Source organism: Acomys minous (assembly GCF_964271855.1).
Source record: "Acomys minous genome assembly, chromosome: 8".
NCBI classification, from domain to species: domain Eukaryota; kingdom Metazoa; phylum Chordata; class Mammalia; order Rodentia; family Muridae; genus Acomys; species Acomys minous.
The window spans coordinates 102,298,761-102,315,016 of record NC_140489.1 but is presented as its reverse complement, the minus strand read 5'-3'; the positions used below and the strand labels follow the sequence as shown (position 1 = coordinate 102,315,016).

The following is a 16,256-nucleotide window of genomic DNA, read 5'->3' as shown; positions in this document are numbered from 1 at the left end:
AGCACTTGGGAGGCGGGGGGGGGGGGGGGGGGCAGCGGGCGGCAGGCGGCTCTTTGAGCTCAAGGCCAGCCTGGTCTACAGAGTGAGTTCCGGGACAACTAGGGCTACATGGAGAAACCCTGTCTCGAACCCCTCCCCCCCCCAAAAAAAAATGTCAGCCTGGTTCTAGGAGAAGGAGGAGGAAGAGAAGAAAGAGAACATGGTTATTAATGCTGTTACTAGGAGTGGGGAATGACACAGGGGCGTGGTGGGGGGGGCCATCTGTCTGCCTTGAGCTACAGGGAGCACAGGTCTGAACGCTGAGTCAAGGAGGCTGGGGGAGGGGGGGCTCCAGAATGTTTGTGGTCCCATGGCAGACTAAGTTTCCTTTCTTGGTTTGGTTTTTCAAGACAGGGCTTCTCTGTGTGGCCCTGGCTGTTCTGGAACTCACTTTAGACCAGGCTGCCTCTTTCTCTCTGCTGGGATTAAAGGCGAGCGCCACCACTGAGTTTTCTCTCCACCTCCCCCCCTCCCCTCCCCCCCCCCCCCCCGCCCCCAAGCCCCTGTGGTCCAAGGGGAAGGACCCGGACAAGGACACAGGACTATGGAGACAAAGTCGTTCTGTTCTTTATTGGTCGTGTGGGGCCTGACAGCTGCTTTCTCAGCTTAGGGTCTCCCTGCACAGCAGAGAATGCCCTGCTTCCTACGAGGCCAGAAAGGAGACGTGGGAGTGCTTTTATTCTCTCATCAAGACAGGCTCTTATAAAGTTCCCAGGCAGCCTTCAGACGTGCTATATAGCCTAGGCTAGCCTGGAGCTCTCAATCTTTCTGCTATAGCCTCCTAAGTTCTGGGATTACAGCCTTGCACCACCATGTCAGCGGTGGCTCGAAGCCCAACGTATTCGCCCGGCCCTCCATGTTTCGGTTTCGCACTGAGATTCTGAGGGAAATGAGACGGAGTCGTCTAGTTTATATCTCGTCGTTCTCCAGCTGAATACTATGAGCCTCGACCTCATTTGGAGTGTTAATGGTCTCTAATGTTTCCACCGGCAGCTCTTTGGCTTGCCCTTCATCGTCCTTGCTCTCTGCCTGTGGCTCGCCATCCTCTCTGGGGCCGGGGACATCTCCTTCAGCCTCTGCCTGTCCCCTAGCCTCCCCTTCAGCCCCTAGCTGATGCCCAGCCTCCTGTACGGGCTCCAGGGACTCTCCTTTGGCTTCTACCTGGCCCCTGGTTTCTTCTTTGGTCCCCAGGGATTGCTGGGTTTCTGCTTGCAATGGACTGTTGGCCAAAAGCCTTCCAGCAGGCTGTGGCTCCTGAAGAGCTGGGGGAGGGGACCCTGTGTGCTTGGGGGCCTCGCCTGGGAAGTTGATGAGCTCAGCAGGGGTCATGAGCCCATCTCCATCCAGGTCCTGGGTTGCAAGCACCATGTCTACTACCAGGATCACCTGTGGAAACAGTTACCATAGATACGTTCAGGAGCCCAGCCCCCTCCCCAGCAGCCTCAGCTCTGTCCCCATAGGATCTGAGCTTCCTTTTTTCTGGGGAGTCTTATAAAAAATTATAGCTCAGAGGTTAAGAGCTCTAGTGGCTCCTCCTGAGGTCCTGAGTTCAGTTCCCGCAACCACATGGTGGCTCACAACCATCTATAATGAGATCTGGTGCCCTCTTCTAGCATGCAGGTATACATGCCGGCAGAGCACTGTATACATAATATATGAATCGAGGGAGGGAGAGAGAGAGAAGGAGAGAGAGAGAGAGAGAGAGAGAGAGAGAGAGAGAGAGAGAGAGAGGAGAAAAACATGATGGAAAGCATCAAAGCACCAGGCTCGGTGGCTCACACCTGTATTCCCAGCACTCTGGGAAGCAGTGAAAAGTGGGCCTCCATGAATTCAAGGCCAGCCTGGTCTACAGAGAAACTGTGTCTCAAACAAACAAACAAACAAACAAACAAAAGAAAAAAGAAAAAGAAAGGAAGGAAGAAAAGGAGGGAGAGAGGGGCGGGACCAAAGCACGGTTCTCAAAGCTCCCAGCAGCGCTTACTGGGTTGATGGGAAAATGTGCGGCTTCAGGGGCCAGAGCTGCTGTCAGCATGGACAAGAGTTCCAGCCCATCCAGCTGTCCGTTCTGGTCGTAGTCATGTAGAGCAAAGAGGTAGAGCAGGACTAGGAAGGAGAATCTGGGTCAGAGACGGCAGGAACCCACAGGGCGGCCAGCAAACAGCCCCAGTTCCGTTCCCAGGAGGCGCCCAGCCCCGGTGCCCAGCACCAGCCCCTCACCTTGCTCCCGGTCCATGTGCTCCGGATCCTCAGCCATCTTCTCTAGTCCCTTGAGGTAATTCTGCAGGCGTCTGTGGAAAACATGGCACGTCAGCCAGGGGAGTCCTGCCTGTGACCCAAGACCTGACCAGTTAGTACTTACCAAAAGCCCCCCACCCCCACCCCGCTCACTCACTGTAGCTGCTCAGGGCCTGGCTGGAAGGGGTTGGCCATGAGCGCCTGTTGCACATCAGGGTCCGGCCTAGAACAGAGAGAGAAACATCAGCCCATAGCTTAGCAGCCACTCGGCAGATTTCTCCAAGGGAGTTGTCGCTCCAAATCCCCAGCAAAGGCTGTATGGGAAAAGCTCTTGGGTGTCATTGGAAACAGAACCTAACTTCCTAACACTGTTTTCACAGCTCGGGTGCCTAGGTTAACTTTAGAAAACCCAAAGAAGGGACTGGTGAGATGTCTCGGTGTTAAGAGCACTTGCTGCTCGTTGGAACCCGAGTTCAATTCTAAACGTCCGTATGAGGTGGCTCACTTATCTATAACTTCCACCTCAGGGGAACCTAACCCCTTCCTCTAGATCCTGCAGGTACCCCCATACGCATGTACACACAGACATAGGCATGTAAATAAATACAGAATTAAAAAGAAAAAAAGAAGGGCTGGAGAGATGGCTCAGAGGTTGAGAGCACGCACTGACTGCTCTTCCAGAGGTCCTGAGCTCAATTCCCAGCAACCACATCGTGGCTCACAACCATCTGTCATGTGATCTGATGTCCTCTCCTGGCCTGCAGGTGTACATGCAGGCAGGGCACTGTACACGTAGTAATAAATAAATACAATCTTAAAAAAGAAAATGCCTAGTGAGGTTGAGGCCACCATGGCAGACACACACACTAAAGGCCCATGACCGTGATCCAGTGAGCATCAAGACATAATGGCTTCCTGTGGTCTTCCCTCTTCAATGGTAGGATTGAAGAGCAGGCCTCAGGCTAAGGCTGGTGGTAATGCCCAGGTCCCTACAGACCCACGCTGCTGCGTGACACATCATCATCTCTTCCTTTTTTCTTTCTCTCTTTCTTTCTCTTTCTTTCCTTTCTTTCTTTCTTTCTTTCTTTCTTTTGAGACAGGGTCTCTCTGTGTAGCCTTGGCTGTCCTAGACTCACTCTGTAGACCAGGCTGGCCTCGATCCGCCTGCCTCTGCCTCCTAAGTTCTGGGGTTAAAGACGTGCGCCACCACGCCACCTCATCCTTTTTCAAGCAGAGGGTATCGATGGCAGTCCAGACTTTAAGTCTGCCTAAGGCCTCAAAACGTCTTCCTACTTCTGCATGTGGCTACTGTTTGCCCACAGCCGCCTAGAGTGGCAGAACTGACAGGAGGTGCTGCAGACACTTCAGTCACCGTTGCCAGCTCTAAGGCTGCCCCGGCATCACTCTCCCTCATCCCCATGATCCTGCTGCAGTACTGGCCGCAGGAAAGTAGTTCTAGTAAGTCAGAGACGGGAAGATGGTCCCTATTTCTTTGTTATTCCTGATTCTAAGATGACAGTCCCTGCTCCCAGCTTCTACCTTCCTGCTGATGCTTCATACCAGTGTCGAGCTCAACTCTTGGCTGCAAAGCGGTCTTCAAACACGCACTAAGTCCCTCCTTGTGGCATTCTGATAATCAGAAGGCAGGAAGTTGGGGTCCTGAACACAGAAATGAAGGAGGCCACATTGCTGCAAGCTCCTGGCTCCCTAGAGTCCTGACATCTTTCCAGAATTCTCCCTACCCCAGTCCTGCCCTCTTAATCCTCTTACCTTGCAGCTCCATCCTTGGGAGCTGCTTGACCCAAAGGGAGCAGCAATAGCGGCAGCATCAACACTTGCATCAGCCTCCGGAACATCCTTTTGGAGACTGGAGCTAGGAACAGAATCAGGAAGTCAGGGGAGAGGTGTCTGCCACAGTGTTCGGGGCGGAGGTCAGTTGGATTCAGACAGAAATGACTTCCCTCCTTGCATGTGGGAACATGCAGAACAGGAGAAAGGATGCCTGCTCTGTCAGAGAGGACTATGCATGCTCATAGGCAGCCTTCCATGGAACTTTGCTTGAGATAAGTCCTGCATATAAGAAAATATAGAAATCCTGCTCTGGTGGGAGGCAGTGTGGGAGGCAGCGCTGGCTGTGATGGCTCACTGGCACTGCTTAAGTATGTCTACTCTAGGGCAGGCCACTTTATTTACAGAAGGCAAAAGGATAAATCAGAATGCTGGGACTCACTGAACACCAGTGTGTATATAAAGAGACAAAGAGGGAGATGGACTGAGTTTGCATTCATGAGACAGTTACTGAGGCCAGGTGTGGTGCTACATGTCCTATAGTCCCTGCACTCAGGAGTCTGAGGCAGGAGGACTAGGAGTTCAAGACCAGCCTGTCTGTCTCTACGTTATGCAGACTTGGAAATGGAAATGGTCAAATGTAAAATGAACCACTTGAAAACACAAAGCGTGTGCTGGGTGTGGTGGCGCATACCTTTAATCCCAGCTCTCAGGAGACAGAGGCAGGTGGATCGCTATGAGTTCCAGGCCCCAGCCTGGTCTACAAAGGGAGTCCAGGATAGCCAAGGCTACACAGAGAAACCCTATCTCAAAAAACAAAACAAAAAAAGAAAACACAAAGTGTAAAGCTTCCTGGTTCGTCCCAGGGATATGTACATATAATGTGAGTTTCCAAGGAGACAGAAGCCCACCAAAACTGAGACATCCTCTGCCTTCCGCCAAACTATCTGTGTGCAGAGAAATAAACAGATGTTTGATGGTCCAAGCAAAGCCTCAGACTTCCCACCCACAGAACCTAAGACTTTGTCGATCACTAAACTTTCCTAAAAGTTCACAGGGAGAGCTGGTAAGCACCTGGCTCACAGGAAGATGAGCAAAATGGTTGCCTTTTTGAGCAAAAAGCCAAAGTCCAGAAAAAGATGAAGTCATCATGAACATAGAACCTGTGTTCATTTTTCCACTATGTGTGTGTGTGTGTGTGTGTGTGTCCACGCATGTGGAGGCTGGGGTCAACCCTGGGGTCTTCCTCAGTCACTGTCCCACCTTAACTTTTTGAGACAAGCCTCTCAAAGAATCTGAAGCTCACCAATTTCGGTAAACTGGCCATCTTGCAAGCCCCAGGAATCTTCCTGTCTCTACCCCGCAAGCACTGAGATTCCAAGTCACACAGCTCTGTGTGTGTGTGTGTGTGTGAGTGTGTGTGTGTGTGTGTGTGTGTGTTAGTACAGAGGTGCACATGCATGTGAGGGTCAGAAGTCGACATCAAGTATCTTTTTTTGATCACTGTTGTTGATCACAAGAAAATTTAATTAATTTTAAAAAGATATTATTATTGTGAGCGATGTGGCAGTGTGCATGTGGAGGTCAGAGGTCAACTTTGAAGAATCTGTGCTTTCATTGGTTCCAGGGATTAAACTTGGGGTCCCAGGCTTGCATTGTAAGTGCCTCTAGCTACCAAACTACCTTTACTTTCTGAGGCAGGATCTCTCGCTGAACTTCAAGTGCATCAGTTCAGCTAACCTGGCTGCCCAGTCAGCTTCAAGGATCCACCTGTTTCTACGCCCCACAGGGCTGCACCTGGCTTTTTGCGTGAATTCTGGGGAGGTCTAAACTCAGGTCCCCAGCAGGCACCTTTCTCCCAGCGCTGAGCCTGGCTGTCTCCGTGAGTGCTTGTGTTTTACCAACTAGGCCATCTCCCCGCTCCCCACCCCGCAGCCTCCCTGCTGGTTTCATTTGTCTACGCATGCGGTTGGTCCTGACAGCTACACTGAGAACATGTAGCTGGTTGACCTCCATGAGCCCCAGTGGCCAAAGGGATGCAGAAGCCACCACAGCCTGAAAGGTATTTGTAGCATCAGCTGGTACCGTAGAGCCTTGGGTTCTAGCTGTACTGAGAAGAGACGACAGGGTCTCGTGGCCGCTTAAAGTAGGCATCTAGAACTGAGTTCTCCATCCATCAAACCTTCAGAGGGAGACAACCTAGTGCCAGAATGAGCCATACTGCCACACCCAAGAGTGTGGTCGCAAATGTCCCAAGGGAAGTAACTACAAAGCTGACACTAAGCAGGAAGTAGTCTTCCAGGACCACTGAGTTACAAGACATTCTCAGTTTACCTAAGCACAGCGGGAGCAGCAGTGGGGGATGGTGAGTCTGACTCCTCATCAGGGGAGTCTGTCTGCCAAAGCCAAGGCACGTGGACCAGAGCCATCCGTCCAAGGGCTACGAGCCGCAGAGGAGACCAGAAGTAAAGCATGGCCTCGCCTAATACGCATGGGCTAAGAGGAGAGTCCATACATCGAGCTGAAATGCCAAACAGCTATGCTCAGTGCAAGTGAACAGAGCAGGCTGGGGAGATGCCTCAGTGGTTAAGAGTGGTTGTCGCCCTTTCAGAGCTGTCCTTGTCAGGCAGCTCACAGCTAGCTGGAACTCCAACTCCAGGCCAGCCAAGGCTACAAAGTGAGAGAGACTCTGTCCTATAAAACAATCACCATTAACAAAACAACAACAGCAACAACAACAACAAAGATAAAACATCTAAACTTATCAGATGTTACACTGAAATTTTTTATTTATTTTTTGCATATAGATGTTTTGTCTGCATGTGTGCCTGTGTACCACATGTGTCCTGCAGAAGCCAGAAGAAGGCATCAGATCCACTGTGACTGTGAACCAGCATTGTGGGTGCTACAAATTGAGTCTGGGTCCTCTGGAAAAGCAGAGTTCTTAACTGCTGAGCCAAAAACTTATAATATTTAAGAGGAAAAAGGTAGGCAGATTTGAGAATTTCAAAAGTCTAAATTTCTACAATTGTGGAGGTTCAAGGAATCAAGGGACGGCAGAGTTTGGAGGTCACCTGGATGCCTCAACTGGAAATGGAAGGTAATAAATGGCAACAGAAATCCAAACTCTGCAAATTGGCACCTTATTTCCTTTCTAGAGGGTTAGAGAGGAAGATTAGAGAGGACACCCTGCCCTTGAGACCTGGGTGGCAGGGGGCAGGGGGCTAGGGAAGTAGATGGCAATCTTAGAAGCTCTCTTTGGCATCTGGAGAGATGGCTTAGTGGTTAAGAGTACTGCTCTTCCAAAAGGCCTGGATTCAAATCCCAACACTCACATGGCAGCTCACTCCGGTGTGGAACGTCATGACCCCACACCCTCACACAGACACTCATGCAGGCAAAACACCAATGCACATAAAATAAGAATATATTTAAAAATATAAAATATAAAAATAAAAAATAAGAATATATTTTTTTTAAAAAGCTCTTAGATGCAAAGTGCCTGGAATAAGGATGGGCTAGGCAGGGTCCCATCTCTAATATGAAAAGAAGGGGTACAAGACGCTTGAGCAGTCAGGAGGAGGAAGCCAGGGCATGTAGTAGACCCTGGGCTGGATAAGAAAAAAGACACAGTGGTGTGGTAGTTTGGATCCGTATTGTCCTCTAAAAGCCCATATAGTAAAGGTGAAGGTGTGATTACCAGCTTGGCACTACTGCCTCGGCTGTCCCATACTCTCTTTGTAGACCAGGCTGGTCTCGAACTTGCAAAAATCCGATTGCCTCTGCCTCCGAAGTGCTGGGATTAAAAGCATGCACCACCATGTCCAGCTTCTCTGCACCTTTTTTGTTGTTTTGTTTTGTTTTTTGAGACAGGCCTTCTCTGTGTAACAGCCCTGGCTGTCCTGGACTCACTTTGTAGACCAGGCTGGCCTAGAACTCACAGAGGTTCCATCTTCTCTGCCTCCTGAGTTCTGGGATTAACAGCGTGCACCACCACACCCAGCTCACCATCACCTTCTCTAATGATGAGTGGCAGACAGACTTTCAGGTATCTAGCAAAGGGTGTCTCACCCTGTGTCAGAAGAAACCAACGCCCCAGGACTGGCCCAATACCAGGCTCCTACAATTGTTTGACTAACCAGTTCAGCTACCTCTTTCCAGATTAAACAATACCAACGACCCTGGAAACAATAGCGGGGATGCAGTCCATATTGCCTGGCTTAAAGAGACAGGCGTCCCGGAGCCCTGCTCTCACCCTAGAACACACCTCTCCTGTCTCTGAAGAAACCCATGACCTCTGACCCTCAGGAGTCTGGTTCTTCCAGAGAAACAGGTGTCCACTGTCTGGGACCTGAAAGATGTCCTCTTCGGCCTCCCACTGGTGGAGCTGAGTCAACCCATCTTTGTTTTCACGTGGACAGATCCAGAAAGAGGTTGTGGTAGGCAACATGGCTGGACCAGGCTGCCCCAAGATTTAAAGATGCTAAATGCAGACTTCCTGCCCTTCAGCCAGAGGTTTCCTGGGAAAACAGGTTATAAAAGGGCCACCGAGGGACTGCTGCCCAAGTTGCAGAACTTAGCTTACAAAATGTCAGCTAAGAAAGCCCAAGTTTGTACATCAGAGGCTACCTATCTTGGTTACCAGCTGAGAGGAGGCAAAAGGAGCCTGTAGGGTTGCTGCCATCCTTCAGATCCCAACTCCAAAGACTAAGAGAAAGTTTAAGGCTTGAGAGGCAGGTGCAACCGGATGTTGCTGTCTTTGAAAGCCAGAGGTTGTGGAAATAGCAAGATTGGTGGCCACTGAGCCCTAATCTGGACGGAGACTAAACAAAAGACATGGGGTCAAACCCTGTGACATACTTGTCCAAACAACTGAACCCTGTGTCCACAAGACAGCCCCACCTGTCTAAGAGCTGTGGCAGCAGCTGCTAGCTTAATGAAAGAAAGCAAACAGGTTAACTCCGGCTCGAGCTCTTATTCTCAGGGCACCCATACATGGTTGAGGCGCTCCTCTGAGGACCGGCACAGCGGCTGCCTAAGGACTGTGGGGCCCAGTATCAGGCTCTACTCCTGGCCCACCTTTGAGTCCAGTTTGAGAACCCCACCGCCATCAGTCCTGCTACCCTTTTGCCTGATGACGACCCACAGGTGCTCATCCGTGACTGTCCTGGGGTGAAGGAGGAAGCCAGGTCTGTGAGAGCTGCAATAATTACTTCAGCTGAAGCAATCTGGGCTCAAGCCAGGTAGGGACCTCAGTGCAGAGAGCAGAACTGGGTGATCTGACCCATGATCCCTCTCAGATGGGGGAAAAGGAAAGTCCACCACTCTATGGTCGGTTGATATGCTTTTTTTGTTTGGTCGGAGTAGTTTTGCAAAACAGGGTTTCTCTGTATAGACCTGGCTATCCTGGAACTCACTCTGTAGATCAGGCTGGCCCTGAATTCACTGAGATCCACCTGTGTCTGTCTCCTGAGTATGTTTTTCCTACCTGGCATGTCCATAGTATGATCTAGAGAGAAAGAAAGTTTCTCACCACTGGGAAAAAGATTATTTAAGAAAAAAAAATCCCCCCCAGAGGCTGTTTGGCTTCTACTACAAACTGCTGTCCTCCACTGCTGGGTCTCTGACCTGGCTGCCCAACAGACAGCTTAAGACTAGTGGAGCCTATTGCTATTCTGATGACATGCCACGCCTGGTGCTGCCTGAGACTCCATGGTGAAGAAGAAATGAACAGCTCAGCCAGGCATGGTGGTGCACACCTGTAATCCCAGCACTCAGGGAGGCAGAGGCAGAGGCGGGCAGATCTCTGTGAGTTTGAGGCCAGCCTGGTCTACAGAGTAAGTTCCAGGATTGCCAGGGCAACACAGAAAGACCCTGTCTTGAAAAAAAAAATTGATATATAAAATAAAATACTTTAAGTCGGGCAGTGGTGGCGCACGCCTTTAATCTCAGCACTTGGGAGGCAGAGGCAGGAGGATCTCTGTGAGTTTGAGACCAGCCTGGTCTACAGAGAGAGTTCCCGGACAGCTAGAGTTGTTATACAGAGAAACCCTGTCTCAAAAAACCAAACCAAACCAAACCAAACCAAAAACCAACCAACCAACCAAACAAACAAACAAAAAGAAACAAAACCCAAAAAACTTTAAAGACGTATGTGTGTATGAATATGAGTGTTTTAATCACTACTTCACAACTGTAATTTTGCTACTGTTATGAACTGCAATGCAGATACCTGATATGCAGGATATCTGATATGTGACCACCGGGAAAGAGTCGGTGACCTCCGAAGGCTCGTGACTGCAGGCTGGGAACTGCTCATGTGCATGCTGAGAACTGAACTGTGGGTCCTCTGCAAGAGCAGCAACAGGTACTCTTAAATGTTGCGCCATTATGCCCAGCCCATTTCTTTACTGTTTCCTAAGTGCCTACTTATGAGGTTCTCTCTTATCAGTCAGCTGAAGGTATGATGAGATCAAACTACCTCTTTTCCTCCTTAAGGCTTGCAAAATGATACAGTCAGGAAAAGATACGCGTGTTTGAACAAAGAACGGATGGACAGAAGCCAAGTGCAGTGGCACATACCTATAATCTCAGCTCCCCTGGAGGCTGAGGGATGAGAGTCATGAGTTCAAGTCCAGCCTAGGCAATGCAGTAAGATCCTGACAGAGGGCAGGAGGGATGGCTCGCTGGTTAAGAGCACTGCATGCTCTTCCTAATGAGTTCAATTCCCAGCAAGCACAAGGTGGTTCACAACCATCTGTAATGAGATCTGGTGCCCTCTTCTGGCCTACAGGTGCACATGCAGGCGGAACACTGTCCACATAATAATAAATATATTTAAAAAAATTTTTAAAGATGCTGACAGAAGGGAAGGGAGGCCCACAGAAATGCAGAATTGCTGTAAGGTAAAGGAGGCACAACCCAAAGGTCAGGCCTGAAGACCCTAACCGAAGTCTGCCCAGGTCCCGGTGCAGCCTCTGCCTTGCACTGGCTGCGTGTTCTCTCTATCTCAGGGCTCCATCTGCAATGCAGGCTGACAGAATGCTTCCTGAGGGCCACATCTGCAGTGGCGTCACACATTCCTGCCCACACAGGAGCCCTTCAGATCACTTTCTCCTCCCCATTCATTACCTGGCCCAGCAGCAGACTCACACAATCTAAACCCCTCAGAGCTGTCAACACTTAGGAATTATCTGCACTGAATCTGTGCTTTTTAGAAGAGTCTATCAGAGTGCCAAAGACCCACCCTAGCAGTGGCACTTTGGGCCCAGCAGGAAGTAACCACTAATCCAGTCACTCATTAGGCTGAATGTAGGGGGTCCCCAAAGCATGCTTACAGTTTTGTTTTGGTTGGGTTTTTATTGGGGGGGGGTTGTTTGTTGTGGCTGTGTGTGTGTGTATCTGTCTGTCTGTCTGTGGGCATGTGTACCACAGTGCACAAATGGATGTCAGAGAACAACTTTCCAGAGTCAGTTCTCTTCTCTCACCATATAGGTCCTGGGATCAGATTCAGGTCAAAGGTCTTCACTAGCCATCTTGCGGGTCCATGTCTACAGTCTGTTTTTACTTTCCTTCCCACTAACCCTGGAGTCTAATCCCTTCTCTCATACCTTTGGACTTAGCGATTGGCTTCCAGGTGACTAAGGTGGCTGAAAAGACTGCCAAATCCAGGCAGTGTCTTTGTCTCAAAAACCAAAACCACCTTTTAGAGATCTTGGGGCCCTGCTATGCACCAGCCAGTCAGGTGAGAGAATGACCCTACCATGTCCAATTGTGAGCCTTCTAGCATGAACGGAAGAACGCTGGTCTCCTCGGCCCTGCCTAGACAGCAGCCATGACTAAAGCCAAGGTCACCGTCTGAAGCTACTAAGACGTTTAGTTTGGGTGGTTTTATGAAACTAGGGCTTGCTATGCAACCCAGGCTGGCTTTGAACTCAGCCTAGCTCAGACTAGCCTTAAACCCACAGAACCCCTCTTGTAGCAGCCTGCCTGGCATCATAGCCACATACCTCCACGCCTGGCTCTGGTTGTCGTTATGAAACATCAGTGACTTCAGTTCTAGAGGACCTGATGTCCTTTTCTGTCCTGTCCGCCCCTCCCCCCCCCATCTCCTCTGAGGGAATATCGTACAAGTGGTATACAGACGTACACGCAGGCCAAACACCCACACATATAAAGTAAACACAACAAAGGCCAGGCATGGTGAGGCAGGTGCGTCTCTTGAGTTCCAGGCCAGCCTGGCCTACGAAGCAGGTTTCAGGACATCAAGGGCTACAGTGAGACCGTGCTGCAATTAATTAGTTACTGAAAAATCCCACAGGGTCCCCTATATCCCAGGCTGGCCTCTAATTCACCATGTAGCTGAGTATACCCTTGAACTCCTGACCAAGTACTAGAGTTGCCTGTGTACACCGCCCAGCAACTCTGAGACCTTTATTAGCTCTGTTTTTGTCATAGTCCAGAGTCCCACCTGTGGCTCAGGTGTCACATCATCCTTGTCTCACCCTCCAGTGTGCCATTACAGCAAGCACTGTTTCCGCCGGGCGGTGGTGGCGCACGCCTTTAATCCCAGCACTCGAGAGGCAGAGGCAGGTGGATCACTGTGAGTTCGAGGCCAGCCTGGTCTACAAAGTGAGTCCAGGACAGCCAAGGCTACACAGAGAAACCCTGCCCCGAAAAACCAAAAAACAAAACAAAACAAAACAAAACAAACAAACAAACCAGCAAGCACTGTTTCCAACAGTGGCATACATGATTTTCTTACTTTAAAAATTTTTTTTTTTTTTTTTAGTGTTTTTGTCCTAACCTGTTCTACCTTCAAGCTGGACCCTCCTGATAACCTTAGCATTCAGTTGCAGTCTAACCTCAAAAATTAAAACCACTGCATGGGGACTTTGAGTCTTATGGTCTCTTGATGTGTCCAGCCATTGTTTAAGAGAATCTAGCCAAAATTTCACCTGAGGTATAATAATGGTGGTGTAACATGACTTGCTCGTACTAACACAGTTTTAAGCACTTGTAAGGGCCTGGAGAGATGGCTCAGTGGTTAAGAGCACTGCCTGCTCTTCCAAAGGATCCGGGTTCAATTCCCAGCACTCACATGGCAGCTCACAACTGTCTGTAACTCCAAGATCTGACACTTTGACACCAATGCACATATATTAAAAACTAAATAAAATATTTTTTTAAAAAAAGAGCTTTTGTAAGCAACAGAAATAGAGTGGTCACTGAACAATTGCTTGTAAAAATAAAAACGGTCCTAGCCATTTCCTATAATTATAACATGCAATAAACATAACAACTCAAATAAACACTTGAAAGCCACCATAACTGCTAGTTAACAGTTGTGATATAATTCAGTGAGGTTATTCAAGTCAGACACACACACACACACACACACACACACACACACACACACACACACATTTCCACAATGACCTTCTGCCTTCCCTTTCTTTAAGCCTCTGCCCTAGCTCGCAGGAAGAGACTTTGGCCTTAAGGTTGGACCTTTGGTCCTTCCCTGCCCTGTTACATGCTCCAGGCAGGTGTCTTAGCCTATCTTAGGCCTGGGGGTCTTCATTTTTAAGGTGAGGATGCTTCCTAGGGACTTGGGGAAGGTACAATGAGATACTATAGGTTAAGCGAGGGCCAGTGGATGTTCCATGATCTGGCAGGGGGGTCTTTGGGGCTTCTCTCATATGGCTTCCCATCCCATGGACAGCATCCCTGTCAAGTAGCCATAACGCCTCTCCTGACTCTTTCCAGGACAGGAGCTGCACCATGAAGGGCATCCATTTCATTCTTAAACAAGTGGAGAAGTTATCTGTATCCAGGCATCTTCCTGGCTTTAGCCAGTGTCCGTGTCTAGGGAAGGGGAGTCTTAAGAGACTGCTGCTGTGCAGCCAAAGGGGCGGACACCTGAGCTAGACCATGACCGACCACCAATGGACAGTGTCCTTCAATCATCTCCAGGGTGGAACCCTGGCCAGCTAATCACAACACCACCCGCCAGGGCCCTTGGACCTTCCATCAACCCCAGGGGTCTCGGGGCCGCTTTCCACTTTCCCTCTTTCTGCTGGCAGAGATGACCTCTTTCCCAGTGGTACTAGGCTAGGCCACCTCCCAGTGGAGTCCAAGCCGCAGGAGATGCAGAGGACTGCACTCTCTGCATCCTAACCGCAGGCAGAAGGTCTCCACCCTCACCCCAATGATGCGGGGTGCCCCCACCGCCCACAGGGCCCCAGCCCCTGCCCTAGCCCGACCCACCTGCTGCAGCGGCGCTGTGAGCAATTGGGGCTCTGGGTTCGTGTTTGCTATATAGGCACCGCGCCGCCCTCGCCAGGCTGCCCGCAGCCGGCCCTCCCCGCCCCGGGCGGCTCCACGTGGCCGGTCCACGTCGCCCTCCTGCTGCAGCCGCCGCCCAAGCTTGGGCAGAGTCCTAGCCAGCAACACACACCCGAGGGCCACCTCCCCGCCTTGCCCAGACCTGTCCCGCAGCGCCTCCACCTGGCCTTGTTCCATGTGGCTCTGAGCTAAGATGGATGGAGTCCTCAGCATGTATCACTGTGACCCAGAAGGAGGCAGTCTGGGTTGTGCTTGTGTGGGTGACAGGCAGAGCTTGAGTGTATGACAGACTGGAGGGATGTGTGTGTGTGTGTGTGTGTGTGTGTGTGTGTGTGTGTGTGTGTGCGCGCGCCCGGCTGGTGAGGCATATATAGGAGGCATATATCCAAGAGATGGAGTCAGAAAGTGAGTCCTGTTAGTGTATAAGGCAGTGTCACAAAATGGTGCGACTGAAGTGCACTCATGCATAAGATAGACACAGACATACAGCCATGAGGTGGCGCCGCTGTGAGACAGAGACAGACATAGATACAACTAGACAGATGTGTGGCTGCTTTTCATTAAAACCATCTTTCACTATGTTATGCTGTGGGTACCACCGCCTTTATCTGAGAAACTCATTTGTGACTAAATAGAATGTGACTTACGTTAGTGTGAGTGGTTGTGGCCTTTACTGCCAAGAGCAGTGTGGCCAGTGCATGGCCCGTTATCCAGGAGTGTGACTGTATGAGTGTGAACAGGCTCTAGGCATCAAGGTCTCAGAACAAACTCCTCTCAAGTTGTTGGAGCTGAGATCCAGGGAAGGTATCAGTGTGTCACTGGTTCCCTACACAGGAAGGAGAGGCAGACGGGGCCATGTGTCGGGAGAATTCATCGCCATAGGAGCCGTTGTTTTAAATGGTACAGCTCTATGGCCCAGCTTTATAATCAAAATGGAGTGTCACCTACTTTTATCCCAGCGGTGAGTCCATCGATCTAAGCTCTGGGCTACATCCTCACCCACTGGCCCATGCATTTATTGGTTTTGGTTTTGTTTTGTTTTGTTTTTCGAGGCAGGGTTTCTCTGTGTAGCCTTGCCTGTCCTAGACTCACTTTGTAGACCAGGCTGACCTAGAACTCACGGCGATACGCCTGCCTCTGCCTCCAGAGTGCTGGGATTAAAGGCGTGGCGCACCATACCCCGGCATGTTTTTGGGTTTTGTTTTAATAATTTCATGCCTCAGAGCCTTCAGTCAGCAGCCATCACAGCCACGAGTCCCTCAGACTGACCTTCCGCCACCACGTTCCTCACCTCTGCTTGGTCGGTTGTTTTCAGGTTTTTGTGGGCACTGGTGTTCCCTGGGAGTCCCACCTCAGACTCCTCTTGCTCGTGTGTTCGTTGTTCTGTTCATGTAACCTCCATCGTTATCTGTCAGGGGCTCAGGTGTGTTTTCCAGACCTTCATCTGTTGAAGCTGTAACCCCCAGACATTCCATCTTATTTGGAAAAAAGATAAAGGCAGATGGGATTGATTTAGATGACATCACACCAGAGACTATGATGCTACATGGCCTGTGTCCTTAGCAAAAGAGAATGTTTGAACACGTGCAGAAATAGCACTGCCATGGCCTGAAGCAGCTCCCAAAATGTATGTCTTGAGAGGTACCCTGGTCGTGGTGCTAAGTGGTAGGGACACCCAGACGCAATTAAATAAAAAATTCTGCCCTTGGCCAAGGACCAATGCCCTTGTGGGAGAGGCTGCAGACCATTGGATCTTCTTCTCTCTCTCTCTCTCTCTCTTTTTTTTTTCTCAGTGGTCACATCAAAACTATGTTTATTCTTCAAGATTAAGTGGAGCCTTAAAGGAGGGC

At 50.1% G+C, this 16,256-nt stretch overlaps 1 protein-coding gene across 3 annotated transcripts; it reads right to left on the bottom strand.

The window, feature by feature from the left end:
- Positions 1 to 582: 582 nt before the first annotated feature.
- On the bottom strand, positions 583 to 14,701 carry CGREF1 (cell growth regulator with EF-hand domain 1). Of its 3 annotated transcripts, none has more exons than XM_084793632.1 (6): positions 14,569 to 14,701; positions 4,045 to 4,147; positions 2,432 to 2,497; positions 2,257 to 2,327; positions 2,021 to 2,142; positions 583 to 1,425 (listed from the first exon to the last, which is right to left on the bottom strand). In XM_084793632.1, exons 2-6 carry the CDS (start codon positions 4,128 to 4,130, stop codon positions 949 to 951), a joined length of 822 nt encoding a protein of 273 aa, XP_084649758.1. In that variant the 5' UTR covers positions 4,131 to 4,147; positions 14,569 to 14,701; the 3' UTR covers positions 583 to 948. The 3 variants fall into 3 exon arrangements, with proteins under 3 accessions (XP_084649758.1, XP_084649757.1, XP_084649756.1); XM_084793631.1 differs by having other exon boundaries at positions 14,549 to 14,690; XM_084793630.1 differs by lacking the exon at positions 14,569 to 14,701 and adding an exon at positions 14,329 to 14,505.
- Between the last annotated feature and the right edge of the window lie 1,555 nt (positions 14,702 to 16,256).

Bases quoted from the DNA above. Each gene is read 5' to 3' on its own strand.
- CGREF1 (XM_084793632.1), bottom strand. From the start codon at position 4,130: ATGTTCCGGAGGCTGATGCAAGTGTTGATGCTGCCGCTATTGCTGCTC. The intron at 2,143-2,256 runs GTGAGGGGCTGG...TCTCCTTCCTAG, and splicing joins GCACATGGACCGGGAGCAAG to TCCTGCTCTACCTCTTTGCT. The intron at 1,426-2,020 runs GTAAGCGCTGCT...CTGTTTCCACAG, and splicing joins CACATTTTCCCATCAACCCA to GTGATCCTGGTAGTAGACAT.